Source organism: Watersipora subatra, chromosome 6, assembly GCF_963576615.1.
Source record: "Watersipora subatra chromosome 6, tzWatSuba1.1, whole genome shotgun sequence".
NCBI classification, from domain to species: Eukaryota; Metazoa; Bryozoa; class Gymnolaemata; order Cheilostomatida; family Watersiporidae; genus Watersipora; species Watersipora subatra.
Window position 1 is genome coordinate 26858455 of NC_088713.1, and position 20201 is coordinate 26878655.

Genomic DNA, 20201 nt, shown 5'->3' on the forward strand with positions numbered 1-20201 from the left:
AAAAATTGGGGCAAAGCTAAAAACAACTTTGGTAGCAAAAGAGTTAATGCATGCAAAGTCATCGTTTAAAAATCTTTATCTGATAAATTGTTGCGCATTTGAAGAACCCCATTTCCAAATGGACAATGGAGTCTAGCAATACTTGAAGCAAACATTTTTTGCCTACAATAGCTTTCAAAATTAGCGTAACTGCATCTCAAGTAGTAAATATTGCCGTTCCATCTGTTAGTGCGGACATACACACATGTAAGCAAATACGCACAGAAGTATGCACACGCCCACACACACACGCGCACACGCATGCACACGCACACACATGCATACACACATGCCCACACATTCACACACTCACATGCACACGCACGTACACACACACACACACGCACACGCACACACACACGCACACGCACACACGCACGCACGCACGCACACACACACGCACACATGCACGCACATTCACGCGCGCACACACACACACAAACACAGACATGATGCGCTAATATGAGTAGCAGCTCTGTATTGACTATTAGTTCACCATTTTTCAGTATCATATCCTTATGGGCAATTTTGCAACTTTGCATAGTGGTTGATGGTAAGCACTATGAAGAGCTTAGAGTTGGCTAGTCAAGTTACTCATCTCCATTGTTCATATCAATCGTCACAGTTATAATGCGAATTTTAGACTGACTGACTTTGACAGAAACTTTTTATGAATCTGTAAAGAATTGCTGTTAGCCCAACTATGCAAACATGATTTTATGAGTTGGCATCAGCTTTATGATTCTTCTTTACCAGTTTCTGATTGAAGAGATTTGCCTTAGTCATATAAAAACTTTCATGAATAATAAATAGAAACATTCACCAAGCCTTCCTGTTGTGCTAAAGTATTTATATGGCAAACTCTACATACGTGTGCTTTGCAACACAGTTTTATCTGATGGAAAAACAGCCATCAGTTGTGAATAGGAAAAGGGATCAGAAAAAACCATATGTGCTTGGAACGATGGTTGTTGTGCTTATTACTAGACAAGTAAAAGTGTTTCAAAATTTAAACATGTTGCACCTTGTATATTCTGATAACTGTTACAAATTTATAAACTTACCTATAAAGTAAGGTACACAAAATAGAGAATACAAAAATAACTAATATGTAAAAATATCATTAGAAACACTAAGTTTGTTAGGAAATTCGGTTACTAAAGCCTTAAACTATTAGATAAGTTAAAAACAGTTTTACGGAAGTATCTCTTCGTAGAACACTGCTGATTCACTTTGTGTCCCCACCCCTGGTTCAGTCACATTTGTTTCACCTTGTTCGGTAACTCCTATATCACTTTGTTTAGTCACCCCTGATTCACCTTGTTCCGTCACTCCTGGTTCACCTTGTTCAGTCACTTCTGGCTCACCTTGTTCAGTCATTCCTGGTTCACACTGCCGCATAACTATTGGTTCACCTTGTTCAGTCTTTCCTGGAACATCTATTTCAGTCATCTCTGAAGTATCTTGCTCAGTCACCCATCGTTCATCTTCTTTATTTATACTTAGGTCCCCTTGCTCGGTCAATCTGCAACATGTGATTGCCAAGTATTACATTGTCCAGAAATGTCAGAGCAGACTAGTTACAGTCATTAATGTATTAAGCAAAGTAACATAACATTTTAGTAGAAGAGTTAGACTTCTACTGTAAGTAAGAATGGGTATTTATTTAACATAGACTCTTAATAAGTAAGGTTAATAGTAATGCTCCCGGTGAGTCACTTAGTTATCAATTGTTTCAGTTAAATATTTTCACACTCTTCAGTCCCACAGTTTCAATATCAGTTAGCTTTTTAACTGTGTTCTGTAATTAGCACAGCTGTTTTGTGTAAATAACCTCTAGCAGGCCGTCTAGCAAAAAACTTTTCCATTCAGAGTGCTGGCCACCACCGACGCAATGTCTTCCGGAAGGGCAAACGCTTCCTGCCATCGGCTCGAGCAGTTGGTTAACAACAGGATGAAACTACCATCATTTGATGTTGCTTGTAAAGTCTTGCCCATTTTAATGCCACCTTTTGCAAAGGGCAGTCCAGTCGGCTTACAGTTCCCTCCTTCTTCAAGAATCTTTAATCAAACCAGATTGGCAGACTTTGCAACTGCTGATTAGTTTTCTTATAGTAGCTGTGAAGCACATCCGGTACCTGATCAGATGGAGGCAACCAATTGTTCTGCCTAACCTAAAATGGGCTAAAGCGTAAACTCCGCTACACAGTTAATTCCCGAGAAGATAACGGGCAGACAGCATAGCTTCTGGCCTGGCCGGGAACAAAGTCTTGGCCTCTAAGACTTCATCTGAACGCATATTTAGAGATTGCCAGACTTCTAATGGTTTCTAGATATTTTGTCTTTCTTTGCTTCAGCTGCTTTCTGATCAGCTCTTCTTTTCCTGACAGTGCTCAGTAGATGGTGGGCACTGACTCTCAGTTTGTAGCCTGCATATGTGCAAGTTCCTTTGCAATGGCACCCTGATTCTCCATCATACCCATGTTGCAAGGTAATAGTGTGGCCGCTGCCGGCCTTGGGTCGACATCATGAGCTGCCTCTCTGAATGCATCGGGTTGACTCAAATGGCTGGATGTTAAAGGTCGTGGCAAGACCTACCACAGCTGCTCGGCTTCTTATGAGTTTGCATAATAAGTACTAAACAATTAAAGGGCAACAGCCGACCCAGCTGGCATTGCAGTTGACATCCGGTTTTGGGTTCTGCCAGATCTGACAATCTATCCTTCCCAATTGCAATTAAGCATTATTTGACATATATTGTATATGTATAATACAAACATTATATGTTATACTATATAGTAGCTGTGTTACCTGGCATTTCACCGGTAACAAAAAATTCTTTGGACAGAAATTGATTTGTATTTAAGTAATTGTGTGTGTATTTTTATCATTGAAAGAAATAAAATTTTTGGTATATATGATCATGAAAAAACTGATGCCGACTGACAAATACCTAAAGAAAATAAAATGTAAAACCATAGAAATTATGTTACTTGGTAAAATTGTGATTAATATATGATATACATGTACACTGATATCTAAAACAATGTTTGTGTAGTTTCACTATAAGTTCTATTGTAGACGGATGTTTTGAGGGTAGTTTTGTCAAAATAAGATTAGTGTGGCTTCTCATGCTATTATCATACAACAGAATTTGACATTCTAACTTTTAAACTACATATCCTGAGAAAAGTGTATGGTGTAATTGAAATAAATTGAGAGAGAATATAAAAACATCTGTAAAGCCTTTCAGACTGTGTCAAACAATTGTAACTTTAAAAATTATATCATGAGAAAAAGGTTTTGTACAGGACATCTAAATTAAAAATAAATAAAAAAGTTGTAAAGTTATTTAAACAACTGTAAGTATAAAACTTCATTATTAATATCCGATACAACGTTTGCATTCCTATACAGTGACTACGGACTAATGAATGATGTTAGGTTTTGCAGTGACAGGAATGAAATGTGTAACAAAATAAAAAGTAGAACACAACTCCATGTATTTGGAAACGGAAACAATCTAATCTAAATTAAAAAAATCAATACAAACTACAGCTTGACCCGCATGACTACAACAAACTGAAAATCTCGCTACAAGTTTCTACTATTACGAAAAAATATTTGTCGAGGTACAGTCATTGCTGATTTCTAGTCTTGCAGTATAAAGGCCTAGTTCCATAGCTGCCTTCAAACTCAATGAAAAGCTCTGTTGCGTGCGACGACTCTCTTGCCACGACGCTTAATGTGTAGTAGCAATAGCACTTCTGGCTGTCCATCTAATTCATTTTGACACCACAAGCACTGTCTGTTCAATATTTATTATCTAATATAAATACTGGTTATTCAATAATATAAAAAAATTGGCATTAAATATGCCTTATATCGACATAAGCTTAGCATTACATAGCCATATCGATATGGCATTAAAATCGACACGCATTGATATGTTGCGCATCTATATGTTATAGGATAGGTTATATTGTGTATGAGAACATCTGATGTCACTAAGGTTAGTATAGCTCAGTACTACATGTAGAGTGCTTCGACTATAAACTGGAAGTCAATGTGTCTTTAAGTTCAAGTCCAAAATTGCAAAAATTATTTTCAAGATTTTTGTAGCTATAGCTAGACGCACAAACCATCACTAAAAAAATATATATATAATTATATATATATATATATATAGATATGTATTTATATATATATAAAAGAATTGTTTGCTCACCCCGGTTAACCCGTACGGGTGGTAATTACTGCTCTAACTTGGGTTTCCTACCAGAGACCTAGGAGTTTGAGCACTCGCCTCAAGATCTTAGCTGTTCAAAATAGTGCATTTTTCAAAAAGTGCGTATATATATATATATAAATTTATATATTTATATAAATTTATGTATATATATATATTTATAGGTATATATATATAGATATATATATATATATATATATATATATATTTATATATATATATATATATATATATATATATATATATATATATATATATATATATATATATATATATATTAGGTCTTGAAGTATTCTGGCAGTCAGATCACATGACTCTGTCATGTGACAGTGGGGTGCCAAATTGTCTGTCACAAATTAAACCAAAAACTGGATAAATTCTTATGGTTGTAAGATAACGTTATCAAAAATTTTAAATAATCATATACCTGTCTACATATGGGGCATCCCCATCATCCTCATCTATGGCACTTTTTGACAACTGATCATCAATGTTGATTTTTGGCAGCGGCCTTGTAAGCACAGTCAATCTTCTTTGTTTCTCTTTTCCTGAATGTTCTAGTAGAAATAGCAATCACATAATTTTTTTTCCATTTGTGTATTATTTATTAAAATATTTTACAATCTCTGTAGTTATTGTTTATGACAGAATAACATGAAACGACACTGAATTTGAGGTTTTTCTTTATGTTTTAATGATTAGGGCTAAACATTTGTTAATAAAAAACCTTAAAACAGGGGTAAAGAAGAATTTCAATCTTCCCATTTCTAGGTTGTTTTTATTCCATAATGGTTACATTATCTGAGGATTTTGAGTTGCATTAAATATATTTATCGCAGTATTATTTTTGAAAGTTCAGCATCAAAATAAAAATGATCCTAAAAAAACATTAGTGTGATTTACACCTGTACGTAACTATTTTGATACTCATGATCTGAGTAATGTGGCTTGTGTAGTGAAGCCCTACAAAACGTTTCTGAGTAGTAAGTAGTTAATATACTAACTTATAATATCTGTATTTAGCCAAATAGCCCAACTATTTGAAGGCGTTGACTCCATACAAATAGGTTTACAAACTACTGTGAGCCTGTTTTCCCTTGGCAAAAATGTTATTGTCATTTCAAGTTTTTTTTTTGTGATGACTGGTTGTGTCAGACACATTTCAATTACAAAAGTTTCAATATTTATTGATCAATGAGTTTTAGGGGATTTTAAATGAACAACTAGCAGAATTCCCTGCGGTGCATGGGTATTAAAATCAGCTTATAAGCCAACAGAGACAACATATTGCTTGCCATTTGTCATTAGTCTGGCACACTGCTGATGGTTAATCTGAGTATATTGATTAACAAGTGCTAACTACTTGTTCTCACAGGAGAGCAAGGATACGTTATGTTGCCTCGTAATAGAGAGCGGTATTTTCACCCATGTAGTGACATATGGGCGAAAATGACTCCATAATCGTGCATAGCTAAAATGGTAAGGCACCTGGCTAGCAAACCAAATGTTCAAAAAGCCAGTTTTCTGTGATATGGAGTCATCATTCCAATATTTTAATTGCAATAGCTAAAGGCATCAAAAAACAGTGTGATACACAAACTTCCTAATTTATATATTACTGTATAGATAGTACTGCTGAGAGAATGATTGTTTTTACAAACAATAATTGCATAAGCTGCAACAATATGTGACAAGTTGTATAATTTTCAATAAAAATGTGGCATACTATATAGTGCACATTGGGCTGCCAATGTGAAACTTGCCCATGTGGCCTACAATTTTGTGAAACCATGTCGTTCCAATAATTCATGAAAATGTAATTTTAAAACCTTCCTTAACAACCACGAATGACACTGTTTCAAGTCCAAGCTATTATCTTTGAAGACAAATTTTTCAGCCTGTTGTGTTGACCATATTTAACAACACCAGATTTAATCAAAAGCTGTATTTCAGGTTGAACTGCTTTGATTTCAATTCTGAAAACAGTTTTCAAATGCTGAGACATTTCTCTATTACATAGGCTTTTGCTGAACACTAAACACAGCTGAGCATCAAATTAAGAACTCACCTTCCATTGTGTTCAGCTCATCGCAGATTAAAGCAGCAGCTGAGGCACCTCTGTTTGATCTTCAAACAAACACATCTGAAGTTATCAATTAGTTGTTCCGAGTTCATTTTTGATACTGACAACTACATGTTACCAGCGACTGTGTTTTTGACTAGAACTGAAAGATGAACCTTTTTTATTCGCTCTAAATGTCCAAACAGTTTTAGGTTTGACATATTTTGTAGTTTTTTTGCATTATTTATTAACTGAAACAATAGGCATAATAGATTATAGTATATTAAAGGCAATTTCCTGATTTTAGAAGTTTAAAAAGAATTTAAGCTTATGATAGAACTATCGGCGTTATTAGGAACCAATCTGGTGACCTTTCGTTAAAGTTATGGTTACAAATCTTTCTTCAAACAGTTTCTATGCTCTTGCATTAACATTTGTTACATAATTTTGCAACTTATTGTTTTTATGTGCACATCATTTATAGCTACATGTAGCTATAAATGCGGTGTAAATCAGTTTACATTTTACAATTTCTCAAAAAATGTTGGTTTAAACAGTTCTAATACTCATGTATAACTGTTTGTAATGTCACGTAATCAGCTAAAAATATTCTGATACTAACTTTGAAAATACAATGTAAATGTGAGAACTGCTATAACAAATTTGAAATATAGTTTGGTTGTTTGTTACTTACAAGGTCACCTTTCTCCTAAGTACTGCCAGAAGTGCTGACAGTGTTATGATGATGAGTATTAGTAGAGAGATAACAGTAAGAAAAGAAATATATGTCGGAGTTGCTGAGACCGCTGTGTCCATGGTAACAAGAGGTGATTTAGAGTAGGCAACAGTTGTGCTTGCTGCTTCCGTAGTCTCTGATAAGTAAGTAACTGTAAGTAAACCAGAGATACAAGTTTTAAGATGGATTTCCATAAATTTTGGTAAATTTAATTCAAAATTATCAAGATTTTTCTATCTTTTGCAAAAGATTTTCGATGTTTGAGCTGATCTGATTGCCAAGATGTTTCAAGAATAATATTGATAGAATGTGATCACAGTTGAAACGCTATCAAGCAAAAATGTCATTATGACGTCCGTGGTTGCAAAAAAGCCAACAAAACCAAAACACGTAATCATTTACAGGAACTGCAATAACAGTAAAAAAATATAATAATATCAATACAATTTGTAGCAATGATAGCGACTAATGATGTCGTTTCACACATATTTTGCATTTGAGCATTTTAACCGTGATCAAGTTTTGCGGATTTTAATCTTGAAACATTTTGGAAGTGAGACCACCTCAAACATAAAAAAATAATCTCAAATGATAAAAAATACCATTTGTTTCTGATAAAACTCATTACAAGTTTTAGCAAGCCCATTCCAAAAACCCACAGAGACTCCATTTGCAGTAAGGTAACCAGTAAGCAGACATCTTTGGGGGTCACAATCACAACTGCTGAAAAAGTAGTTATACTTTATAATAAAATCTACAGAATTTGTGTGTGATTACATCTTTAACATACAAATTCTCAACAATTTTAGTAAAAGTTAAACAAACATTTATTTCAACATCTGAAATAATTTTTTTGAGTACAACATGGGAGTTCATCAAGCCACCAAAATTGCAAAAAATTGGTACAGATGAGAGCAATTATTCTAATTATTCTTCACATCCATGTACTTTGTCAAAAAAACCAACAAGTACAAAGAAAAGCTGTTAAATTTCCCAACACAAGAAGCACTTTAAGAGCCAAAATCTTACAAAAGCTTGGCTTTGTCAGTAAACAAATATGACATTAAATTAGTCTGTGTTAATGAGTGTTTGACAGTGTACAGATCCTATGAATGTTTAGTAACGAATAAGTCATTTGCTGATTAGTTTATGATTGTTATCATGCTTGCGAAACATCAGTAGCACAGATCATTGAAAAATAAATTATTATTGTTATTTGTTATTTTTTAAGTTAGTTTATCGACTAATAGACAAATCCCTGACCCTCGGAAAATCTTTTTAGGCTTTTTATTACCACTTACTCTAACTCCACAAAATAATGCATGATAGTGACAAACTTTACTGAACAGAAAGCATGAGAATGAAATACTTGAATGAATATATCTACATGAAATAAATAAGAATTAGAAAAAAAGATGCGCAGAAACTGTTTGTGGAAAAATGAACTAATAGTTTGACTGTTTAACTTAACAGCTTTCCTCAGGTTTTATATTTTTTTATAATTTATACACATTTCCTAATTGCTTGTCAATAGGCATTCACTTGACTGCCTATTCACCCTTTTACAGAATGAGTAAGCAAATTGTTGAAATGTTAAGTGTCACGGAGATTGCGTGTCTTGATGTATACTACTTGATGGAATAATAAGTATGCCCTGCATTTAAAAGGATTATTTGTTGCTAAGTAACGAGCAAACAATTGTGGTTCAATGATTCATTTAGAAATTTTTCAATGCATCAATAAGCAAGGAAGCTTATAGAGTTGTACTTTGTTAAGCCCAGTTTTGTTCCACCCTTAGGAGTGGTGGTAGACAACCGACGGCTGACGATAGTCACTGAGAACCAGCAGGCTGGAAAGAATCGAGGACTATTTTTCTGCCATCAATGGCCTCTAACAAAGCTGAGCAAGTTGAACCTTGCTGCAGTCTCCAGCGTAAGTTCCAAGATGTCGCTGATAGTGACAACTGTGCACAGGTGATCAGTTCACCCATATTGCATTGTTCATACGATTTTCGTAAATCCGATTTTCCGAATAATCCGTATTCCAATTGCAGTAAAGTCAGTGATACATCATTGACCTAGAAATGCATGTTATATCTTACCTTCATCCAGAAAATATGTTGCTGTCAATTTCTTAACCTTTTTGCAGGCAAATTCTCAGGACTGTGAAAGACCCCATGGGCAAATTATTTTATCGAAAAATCGAGTTCTTTTAAAATGTTTACACACTCTTTTGTATGCTATTTTGTGCATAAATCTATGCATAAACGCGCATATGTATACATGTATATGCCCAATTGTATATATAGATAAACTAAATACAGTGAAATCTACTAAATCTAAAAAGTCAGTGTCAGCTGTGATTCTCTTAGTAACCCTGGTAATTGTATTTGCTGTAATAAAATAATAGTGTGGAGTTCTTTTAGAGGGCGCCATGGCGATAAATTAGTTGAAACTGTTAAAGCTTTCAGTAAATAAAGGGAAAAACAAAACCAAGAATAAAAAAGGTTGACAAACTATTTGGAACTATTTTCTAATTTTTTTCGGCAAAATTTATTCATTTATCACTGCTTAAAACAATCGTTTTGTGCAAACGGAAAGTTGATTTTAGAGGCTAACCAGAACCAATATATCGTAGCTTGCTATTGGTCAACAACGTCCACAAAAACAGCATTTAGCAAACCACAAACAACAATAAAAAATATGTTACTGTAGTGAAAAAAATGTCACTCTGCCCATTTGCGGTAGTATCGCAAAGCGACAAAAACATCGCCTTGCCCGTAAAAGGGTTAATTACATGATCACTGCCAGTATCAGAGACTCTGAGAACATACAGCTTCTTCAACAAACACTGAAGCCAGCAAGCACATTGCCGGCTGTTCCCAGTGCAGTGAGAAATGCGCTTTCAATAAATCTTAGATATGCAAACTAAAATCAATGTAACGAAATGTGAACGCCATACTAGCCTAGAGTCTTACATGAAAGCACTTTTTTCTTACCAGAAAATTCCATGACAAAACCAGCGAAAGCCTCAACCTCGTCAGTAAAGAATCTAAATGTCACGCCGTCTCCTGTTGTTTTAAGGTAGAGCGTTGTCCGGGGAGCATTAGTTCCACAGATTTGAGCAACATTGTTGCCATATCCAGTGACTCCAGTGATATTTAGATAGTCAAAGCAATTGCCCTCTAAGGCTATGTTTGTTTGAGCTGTAAAATCTAATCTGATTTGAGCATTTATCGGAATATCTGTTAAAGTCAAGGCAGCATCAATGTTATTATTGTATGAAAACGGGTAAGACTTATGCGTCGCAATGTGGGTAAGACCTTCTGATGATACTCTTCTATCAAAGTTCTTTTCTAGATATATAGGGAGCACAGCTGAAAAAGTAAAAACCGATGGTAAAAATAAACATAGCGTACTTCACATTTTGATTATCAAGAATATAGGACAAGAAATAAAGGTATTAAGATGCTTACAGATTTTACACAATTTTATTAGTTACACAGAATGCATATGGGCTTCGATGTCTGGTTCCTACATACATACATGTAAACCACAAGCTAGCTTGTTGATAGCAATACCAGTAAACCCTACATTTTGAGAACGACTGGTGGCAGTCAGAAATTGGCGCAAAAGTTGGGTTTTTTGCAAAATTTACCAGAAGCCACAGAAAAGCTTTGCCAGTATGTGTTGTACAGGCTAAAGGCAGTCAGGGACATATGGCATCGCTGGTCCTGAAACTACCTTCGACAGATTTAATAATTGGCTGAAAGCAGCTATTTTCAGAATAAAAAAAATCTTACTCTCAGAACGGGTTGAACATGTCCTCATTTGGGAATCAGCTTGTCGTGAACACTAGCTACCAAATTTAATGCCGCAAAGTCTTGTTGAATAAGATTGCTGCCTACATGTAGGTATTGTTAATGACATAAAAACATGCACTACATATGTAAAAATTTGCTATTGCTTTGTGATAACTCTAGTTCACCTTGCACGCAATTACTTTTACTATTGTCAAAAACAAAGAACTATTTGCATCAGCTTCTAAGAAGATGACAAAATGACAACTTCTTACACGGCAATAAAATTATCATTAATTGAGAATAAACAAAAATAGTAGGCTGGTATAATTATTTGGTGGATTCTTCCCAAACTACTATCTACATGTATATATGTATAATGAGCGAAAACTTTTTATAGAATTGTTTAACCTCACATTGAACCACCATGACTACATTATTGTTAAATCCTGTTTTCGCATGCTTGATCATTGCTTTAATATGTAAGTAAAGCATTGACCCAATGTGCTACAGATAAGCAAACAATATATACACATATAAAGCTTCATCACTCCCGTTTTTCGAACTTTACCAAATTTTACAAGTGAATTGTAAAATGCTGAATTGTAGCATTAAATAAAACCTAATTCAAGCAACTAACTTAACAAGTATAACTCTGAACCAATGTGCTAAAACAGGGACGGCCAAATGATTTTGGCCATGATCCGTTACAGCAAAATCTGATGCATTAAAGACCTACAACGAGCCAAACTTGTACATTTTTATTTTTTACCATACATGAACTTGAAATTTATTATACTCATGTTAAAACAAGGCTTCAAATACAATTTGAAATTCTTTTTGGTTTTTGTAAATACTTTGACTAAAAATTGGGGAATGAATGTGCTGCAATAAATATGTCTGTTATCAGTGAAAAAAATTAGGAGTGGGCTTTGACTTCACAATACTATTAAAACCCGGGTTTTGTTACTTCTAGCGACTCTTAAAGTTCATGAGAATGGGTATTTGTGAGTCTGTGTCCTATGATTGCTTTTTGCAAAGTTCATGGCTGAAAACAAAGAATTTAAAAAAATTCAATTCAAGTTTACAAATTTTGTTTAACCAATTAAAAACAAATACTTCAACTAAACTTTTTGACAGAAAACTTGAAAAATCCACAAAAAAACTGCAAAAATCCGGATCTGGATGCAGATCTACCATCTGGCCATCGCTGTGCTAAAACAAAGAGGAAACTTTAGCTGTGCTAGAGGAAACTCATTTCAGTTTGCAAGAAAATGATGTTTCCTATTGCCATAGGGAACTCACCAGAGTACACGAGTAGTAAGCCTTTGTAGGTTTCCTCTTGGCTAGTAATAAATGTAAGGGTAGTAGAATCGAACGGAGTCAAATAATATGTTGACTCATCCACGTCACTAGCACAGAGACTATCAAATCCCAAGTTGTTTTCTAGGGATGCTATGTAGTCACTACAGTTATTCTCTAGCTCAATCCCTGACCTCGCTGTCACAGTTATTCTGTAGAGCAGCTGTGCGGACAAGCCAATCAGATGTAGGGAAGAGTTGACACTATTGTCATAGGGGATAGTAGGGTAGCCTTTGTGGGTGACAATGTGCATGACACTTTTGGCTTGAATTCTGGCAGTTGTGTTAATGCCTTGTTGTATGGGAACCACTTCTGCAATTTAAAAGTTGTTCTTTTACGTTGGATTAAAGCCAAAGCTCTTTTTACAAGTACAGCCAAGCATTTAGTTCCCAGTATAGTCAAACCTCTACTTTTATGTACACCTACAGTCTAACCCCTAAGTACAACTACAGTCAAACCTCTATTTACAACAGCAGGTACACACGTACTTATAGCTGCAGCCAAAATTTTACTTAAAAAAGCAGACAAACTTAGGCATACAAGTGTAGCTACAACTCTGTTTACTCTTAAGATTCATGAAATGCAAACAACGGTTAGACTGTAACTTCATGTCGAACCATTGTTTGCATGAACAGTCAAACCCTTGCTTACACTTGCAGTTAAACAACAGATAAATTCTAACAGCATGTCATGACGCACAATTTCAGCTATATGTGAACTACATCCAAAACAAGTTTCAGTATACGACAAAAGTAGTGGAGAGGCAGCAAGCGACCGAAAGATCATCAAATGATCATAATATTTTATTTGTTTCACTTTAACTGTCATCAGGTTTTTTAAACTTTAATCTTGAAACATCTCAGCAGTCAAACCACCTCAAACATCAAAATCAATCGCAATTGGTAGAACAATAGTGTTACTTAGTGACAAAATTTACTAAAACTTTGCTTAAGTTCATCAATTAAAGTGTTAAGTCAAAGTTAGAAGATTACATACCATTGTCTGGAGACGGATTTCGTTCATTTGACCAGATCTCATCAACTTCTACAATTGTCTAAACCAGGTAAATTACACTAAATATTCTAAATAACTATTGTAACGGATAACTTATGCATACTGCATCAGACATTAGTATGGGCAAGATATGACTTACCAGAATATTCTAAAACGAATCCTGTGTATCCTTGATTATAATCAGAAACAAATCTGAAGGACAAACTGCCTGTTGTTGGTTTTAAGTAGAGCGCCGATTTATGGACATTCGTTCCACAGATTTGAAGCGTGTTGTTCTCATATCCACTCACTCCGGTAATGTTCAAATAGTCATGGCAATTGCTTTCTAGTGCGATACCACTTTTTGCTGAAAACTTAAGTCTGATGACGGAGTCTGAAGGAATGTTAGTCAAGGTCCAAGCTGAGTTAATATTGTCGCTGTATACACTTGGATAACGATGGTGAGTTGCGATGTATATCGGATCTATGGAGAAATTTCTTCTGTCAAAGACTCCGCCAACGTCAATGGGAAAGACCTCTGAACAGAAAGGGTACAGAGCAGTCATATAAATAGTTACATCAAAGGATACTAAATGGAGCATATACACATGTACTTAAAATGGTTAGACTACGGTACCGTGACAAGCAAAAGCTTTCATTTAATACACTAAACTTACATAACCTACTGATGCGTTTACACGCTTCACTAATCTATTTTTGGAATTCACAAAAAGGAGCATAGTATTAGCTTTGCTAGTTGCAAGCAGGGTGTGTAATTTTAACAGTACCATTGGACAAACTGCGGCTTTGCAGTTTTGCTGAAATATGTCTATACCAAATGACACCGATGCTTTGACAAATGGAAACAATTAAATTTGAATGTCACTGTCTGTACAGGCGGCCTTTTCTGGAATTTAAACCCCAAAAAGTGGTGCTAGCTTGTCAGGCATTTTAAACCACTATATTGCAGTAATCTATCAGGGCAACAAAAAGAGCAACAACCTGGAGCCTACAACTTTGTCTATAATATGCACTGTTCACTATTGTCATTAAAATGTTAGTAATAGTCTTCCGTACAGAACTTTAAGCAGACATTGTGGCAAATACAAAATGTTATTAAATACTGTAATGATCGTGGCACAAATGAACAAGCAATGTCCCCAAATTCAAACCTATTGAAACATTGGAAAATAGATGTCCATATAACTTAGAAGATATATTTTAAACCAAAACCCTACATTTTTCTATTAGTTGTCAAGCAAGCAATGTTGATCATTCAAAATTTAGCTCGGATTTCCAGCAGAAACTCAGCTACAATTTTGCTTACCGAAATTTATGATGCCAAACTTTTGCCACTATTACTAGTTTAAGACGTTAACAGAGTTCTATTTTCTCAAGTTTACCCGAGGGAAAAATATTACATGTATGTATAAATAAAATGCCATCAAAAATTAATATGCTTCATAAAATGAAAATGGTACAACATAACATATTCTATATAATATTATAAACACATAATATATTATCATATATTAAATTACATATTTATTGAAAAAATATTCAGAGGTTGGTTGCGCTCAACCACCCACTTGAGCAGAGTGCAAATGTTTGATTCTGTTTCACCCTTTCAAGCTTTGTCTAAAGTAGCATATCTTTGTATTAATGTTATCCTGTGGCTTGCTCTAGTTTGAACAGAAAAGAAATATGCAATATGAGCATACCGCAGTACTTAAGTAGGACCCCTCCATAGTTGATGTCTATATCAGATACAAATCTAAAGGTGAGACTGTCCTCAAGGACATGGAGATACATTATCAAAGAATCTCTTTGACTATAGCATAGTCTTTTGGTATTATTCTTGTATCCTTTGAGGCCAATTACTTCAAGAAAATCGGAGCAACTACTTTCTAGTTCAATGGTCGACCAGATGACTGTCTCTAGCCTGATGAGAGAATATTGAGATACGCCGGTCAAAGTTATTGAGGAGTCAATATTGTTTCTGTAGCGTACAGCTGGGTATCCTACGTGAGTCGTAATGTACATAACAGTTTGTGATGGGATTACTCTATGATTGTTGAAGCCTTCGTCTATTGGAATATATTCTGCAAAAAAATTATAAAAGTTTTAATATATGTATATAAAAATTTAAGCAAAGGTAGCAAATAATTAGCTTGCAAATTTTTTAAATAAAAACAAATGCAAAAGTATGATTATCAAATATTAAAAGATGCAAATCTAGCATGTACAACTACAACTACAACTACGGCTTCAATAGCCGAAACAGTAGTGTCTGTAGCATGAGTATATATATATATATATATATATATATATATATATATATATATATATATATATATATATATATACTCATGCTACAGACAGTACTGTTTCGGCTATAGAAGCCTTTATATACACACATATATATATATATATATATATATATATACACATATACGTATAAATATATATAAATATAGATTTATGTATATACATATTCATATATTTATATATATACACATATATATGTGTATATATATATTTATATATATTTGTATAATATACATATATACATATAATATATTAATATCTATATATGTGTCTATATATACATAATTAAAAAAATGTTAAGAAGAAACTAAAATTTTAGTAATTGCGCTACATATTTGTTTCTTGCGATGCACTCATCAGACGCAGTGTACTAAAATGAAAAGCTGTACCAAATGCTGTACCAAAAAGCTGTACATTCGGTACAGCATTTCATTTTAGTACACTGCGTCTGATGAGTGCATCGCAAGAAACAAATTTGTAGCGCAATTACTAAAATTTTACTTTCTTGTCAATTTTTTTCTCAAATATTTCATACTGCACTAATTATCTTATTACATGTATATACTAATATACACTTGTTATATATATATATATATATATATATATATATATATATATATATATATATATAAATATATACATGTTATATACATAATATTTGTATATGTATACATGTATATATATATTTATATATATACATGTATATACATGTATATATATATTTATATATATACATGTATATACATGTATATATATATTTATATATATTAACGTATATAAATATTGTCACATATCATAATATACAAGTTATTTAGTGTAAATGAACCTTATAACTTTGTTAATAAAAGGCTCTCAATGGCACTTGCATGCATGTATCAGTATAAGATATTGTTGATCTAAAGAAACTAGTCAAGTGCTGTTAAAATTCAGGTGGAGGCAAAATATCGCCGCTTTTTAGATAATTATAGCTTATGTGTGTAAAACCACACCGTAAAAATACACATGCTCTCATATGTTCTTTAGTTCTCTTAGCTGTGGGTAAGTATTACAGACAAACAGGGGTATAAAAAACTGTCAATCTTGGGAAAAATTAAGTACATTGTTTACACCTTTTTGATAAAAGTACATATACAATTAAATTAAATATGGTTAAAACAAAGGTAAATTGACCTTCTAGTGTAATATTACAATATACACGTATATAATACATATGTATTAATATAATAAATACGGCAAGAAACTTAATCAAACTTGACTAAGCATAAAAATTACTAAAAGTTTCATTTTACACAAAAGGTGTGTAACACCTTTTGTGTTATATATTTGTGTAGGAAATAAATTGTTACCGCATTTATAGTGGGCTGTGCTTTAGTATTGAGCACTTTATGCTGACTTTCAGTATATGCTTTATTGCAGGTAGTAAAATAGGTAATTTATATATATTTAGAGTGCAGATGATGAGCATGTAATGTATGTGTATATCAAAAAATAGAGCGGTCACACATGGATTAGCAAGGCCTAAATGTGCATCGTCATCTTTTACATGGCCTTTAAAATAGGTGTTCTGATTAGGCTCTACTCTAAAACGATTTGTTTTTTTTTTCTCAGGAGTTTACCCACTGAAATGAAGTCAATCTGACCCAATCTAAAAGTCCTCCTTGGTTGTACGACTGGCGGTCTAGCATGACACTACTATAGGACTCAATTCTTTTCTCATAACTTGCTACAATAAGATATGGGCTTATTCAAACTTCAAGGTATTGAAAATGTTGAGTTAAAGATTTATGCTCTGACATCTCAATGTGATTGTCTCAATGCTCCGAAGAAATGATTACTGTATATAATAATTTATACCTTTATATTTTATTTAATAGTAGATATTTTAAAATTAAAATCATGTTTTAGAGTTTACCTTAGCCAATCTTTATTAGGTTTTAAAAGAAAATATTGTTGTTCTTCTATCATTAATAACTGAGATGATGTTTGAGATGTCATGACTGCTAGGATATGTTTACGATAAAATATATGAAGTTTGAAGGGAACTTAAAATGCTCATAAGAAAAACACACCGTAAATTGACGCTGCTACGGCTTATTATTACATTAATTGATATCAGCTATCGCATTGGAGGTAAATTGTGCGTCTCTACTGTTTTTGGTTTTCTTGCAATTATAGACATCATAATCACGCATTAAAATAATATATTTGTTCGATTTGGATGTAATCAAGCTTGGTAGATTATAATCTTGAACATTTTAGCAATCAAACCAACTCAAAAGTCAAAAACAATTGCAAATGATAAACAAATATTAACACTTTTTACTGAAACATACACAAATTGGTATAAGTTAATCTTCAAGTACTTTCAAAATTAAAACCTCCCTCTCATTGCAAACCTAAACTATGGTTAAACTGAGATGTGTGTCTATAAATAGATGATGAACCTATTTATACTTTGAAGTGAGTCAGTTTGAGGGATCTGTAATCACAGCCAAAAGCACTAAAATAAAACAAATGGTCATGCACAAACAAGCTTCAACAAATAAAAAAACATCTTAAGAAACATAAAACCCCACATTCTACGACATCTTGTTCAACTCTATTATAATCAATATCACTGCTCATGATATTTAGTTTATGCAATACTTCACAATTACTAAATGTTGACTCAGCATTCCTTAAAAGGTTTTCACAATATTCCAAGAATTTACTTATGTCTGCGTGCAGTGGTGTTTTAGTGTTGAACGTCCTCCTTAAGTATCCATTTTTTGGCAGACCATCTAGCTAAATAATCATAATCATCTTTTTTATCATGAATAAACAAGTGAAAAAGAAATCTTACTTTATCTCCAGCTAGTACCATCAAACTTTGAAGAAGGAAGTTTTCGGTACTGTGTAAGACTAGCTATTGCAAAATAATTTTTAGTCTCTCGCAGTCATTCTAAGCTTTGGTGAAGTGGTAGAACTGCACAGACTAAGAATTTCCAGATCAGAGTGTGATCCTCATGAAATTCAACAATTTTCTTAACGCTCTCAGTGTTTAGACTGATGAGTGCAGTTCATAATATAATAAAGATTGTTTTGTGGTCACTTCGAAATACTTTGTTTTTATTAAATGTTGGTTTTGCCATATTTATTAATAAAATATATGAATCCTAAGTTTTTCATTACTTAATAACGTGCAACCATCTTAGAAAACAGTTTTTCAACGGAGTATAACTTCCATAACTTTTTAAATCCTGGAATATATATGTATAGAACATTGGATGTTTTCAGTTTCCTTGAAAAATTTATTATGTGGTGATCAGCCCAATACCTAAGCTTGTCTGTTGATGATTCTGAAAAACTTATAGATGGACTATGATAATGAAAACGAAAACAAATATTCTTTATCACTGATAAGTTAGCTCCAGTAAACAGATGTGTCATTGAACATCATATATACATGTAAGTATGTAATCTAACCATTTTAATTATTAATTACTATTGTTATAGTAAAACAAATATGTTTATCTTTACCTCCAAAGCTATTTTTATCTAAACTGTGCACGCTTTTGGTAAAAATCCAAAAGCCAAGTATACATGAGAAATCAGATTTAGAAAAAAATTGCCACATGAAATAACTGAAAGATCGGAAGTTACAAAATTGGTCTGAGGGATTTTTCAGTAGCGTAAAAGGTTTTTAGACAAAAGAGTTCTGTAATGCAAATGACAAGAGTGATATATTCATGGCTAGACTAGAGGTGCCCATAAAGTGCCATTTTATGGCTACACCAGAAGTGCCCATAGAGTGATATCTTCATGGTTAAACTAGCAGTGCCCATGGAGTGATATTTTAATGGCTATAATGGAAATAACCACGGACTAATAGCAGTAATATTTAAGGTAGTATAGACTGAATATGATACCTCTATGCCCCATTCACAAAACTAACAAACTGATCCACATGTCCATGAGCCATGTTAGAAAACATGGCAAAACTAAAACTCTGGAAATGTTGGATATAAGAAGAACTAACCTGGATAAGTTGTCGCAGTGACACCAAAGTATAGACAACCTAGTAGCAGGCTCAAAAACATATCTGTTGAAGATTCAGTCAAGTGATTTACAGCGGCTCACTGGGTAATGTATAAACTATTCACGCAAATATTTATTATTAAAATATAAAATAGCTTATTATTCTATGAACTGTAGAGTGAGTGTAGCGCCTAGGTTTTCCTAACTCCTTTAAGAGCATAATAAACCTACTACCAGAGACCCATTGGATTAGGCTAATGGGTCAAGCTGTAACTGGAAAATGATTAATGATTTGGTCATGTGGCACTAGCAATCCGCTTAATTCTATATGGGAGAGTAACAGATTATCCGAATTGGTGATTGCATTATAGTATAGCTACGTATTTCGGTACTAAATATAAACTTACTCCAGACTCCAGAGAGCTTTAAAAGAAAGTATGAGTGTTTTTCTATCAATTGAAGTTGTTCCTGATGTTTGAAAGGATCTGACAGCCAGGATGTTTTATGATTAAAATTGATGACCTGAATAAAATTAAAGCACTCAGATCAAAGGAAAAGACCAGCAAATTAGAGACACGTAAAGCTGCAACTTCAACTTAGGAGTACATATATACGT

The 20201-nt window shown here is 33.5% G+C and overlaps 1 protein-coding gene across 1 annotated transcript; it reads right to left on the reverse strand.

Annotated features, from left to right (window-relative positions):
• Window positions 1–1072: 1072 nt before the first annotated feature.
• On the reverse strand, window positions 1073–19656 carry LOC137398173 (uncharacterized). Its single transcript, XM_068084279.1, has 10 exons — window positions 19587–19656; window positions 14962–15342; window positions 13401–13778; window positions 13244–13291; window positions 12191–12559; window positions 10085–10330; window positions 7045–7237; window positions 6357–6415; window positions 4716–4836; window positions 1073–1564 (listed from the first exon to the last, which is right to left on the reverse strand). Exons 1-10 carry the CDS (start codon window positions 19645–19647, stop codon window positions 1234–1236), a joined length of 2187 nt encoding a protein of 728 aa, XP_067940380.1. The 5' UTR covers window positions 19648–19656; the 3' UTR covers window positions 1073–1233.
• Window positions 19657–20201: the final 545 nt, after the last annotated feature.

Coding starts and splice junctions, on each gene's coding strand:
- LOC137398173 (XM_068084279.1), bottom strand. CDS start 19,647: ATGTTTTTGAGCCTGCTACTAGGTTGTCTATACTTTGGTGTCACTGCG. Junction 15,343..19,586: donor CACTGCGACAACTTATCCAG/GTTAGTTCTTCT, acceptor ATTTTTTTGCAG/AATATATTCCAATAGACGAA. Junction 1,565..4,715: donor GATGCCCCATATGTAGACAG/GTATATGATTAT, acceptor CACATGTTGCAG/ATTGACCGAGCAAGGGGACC.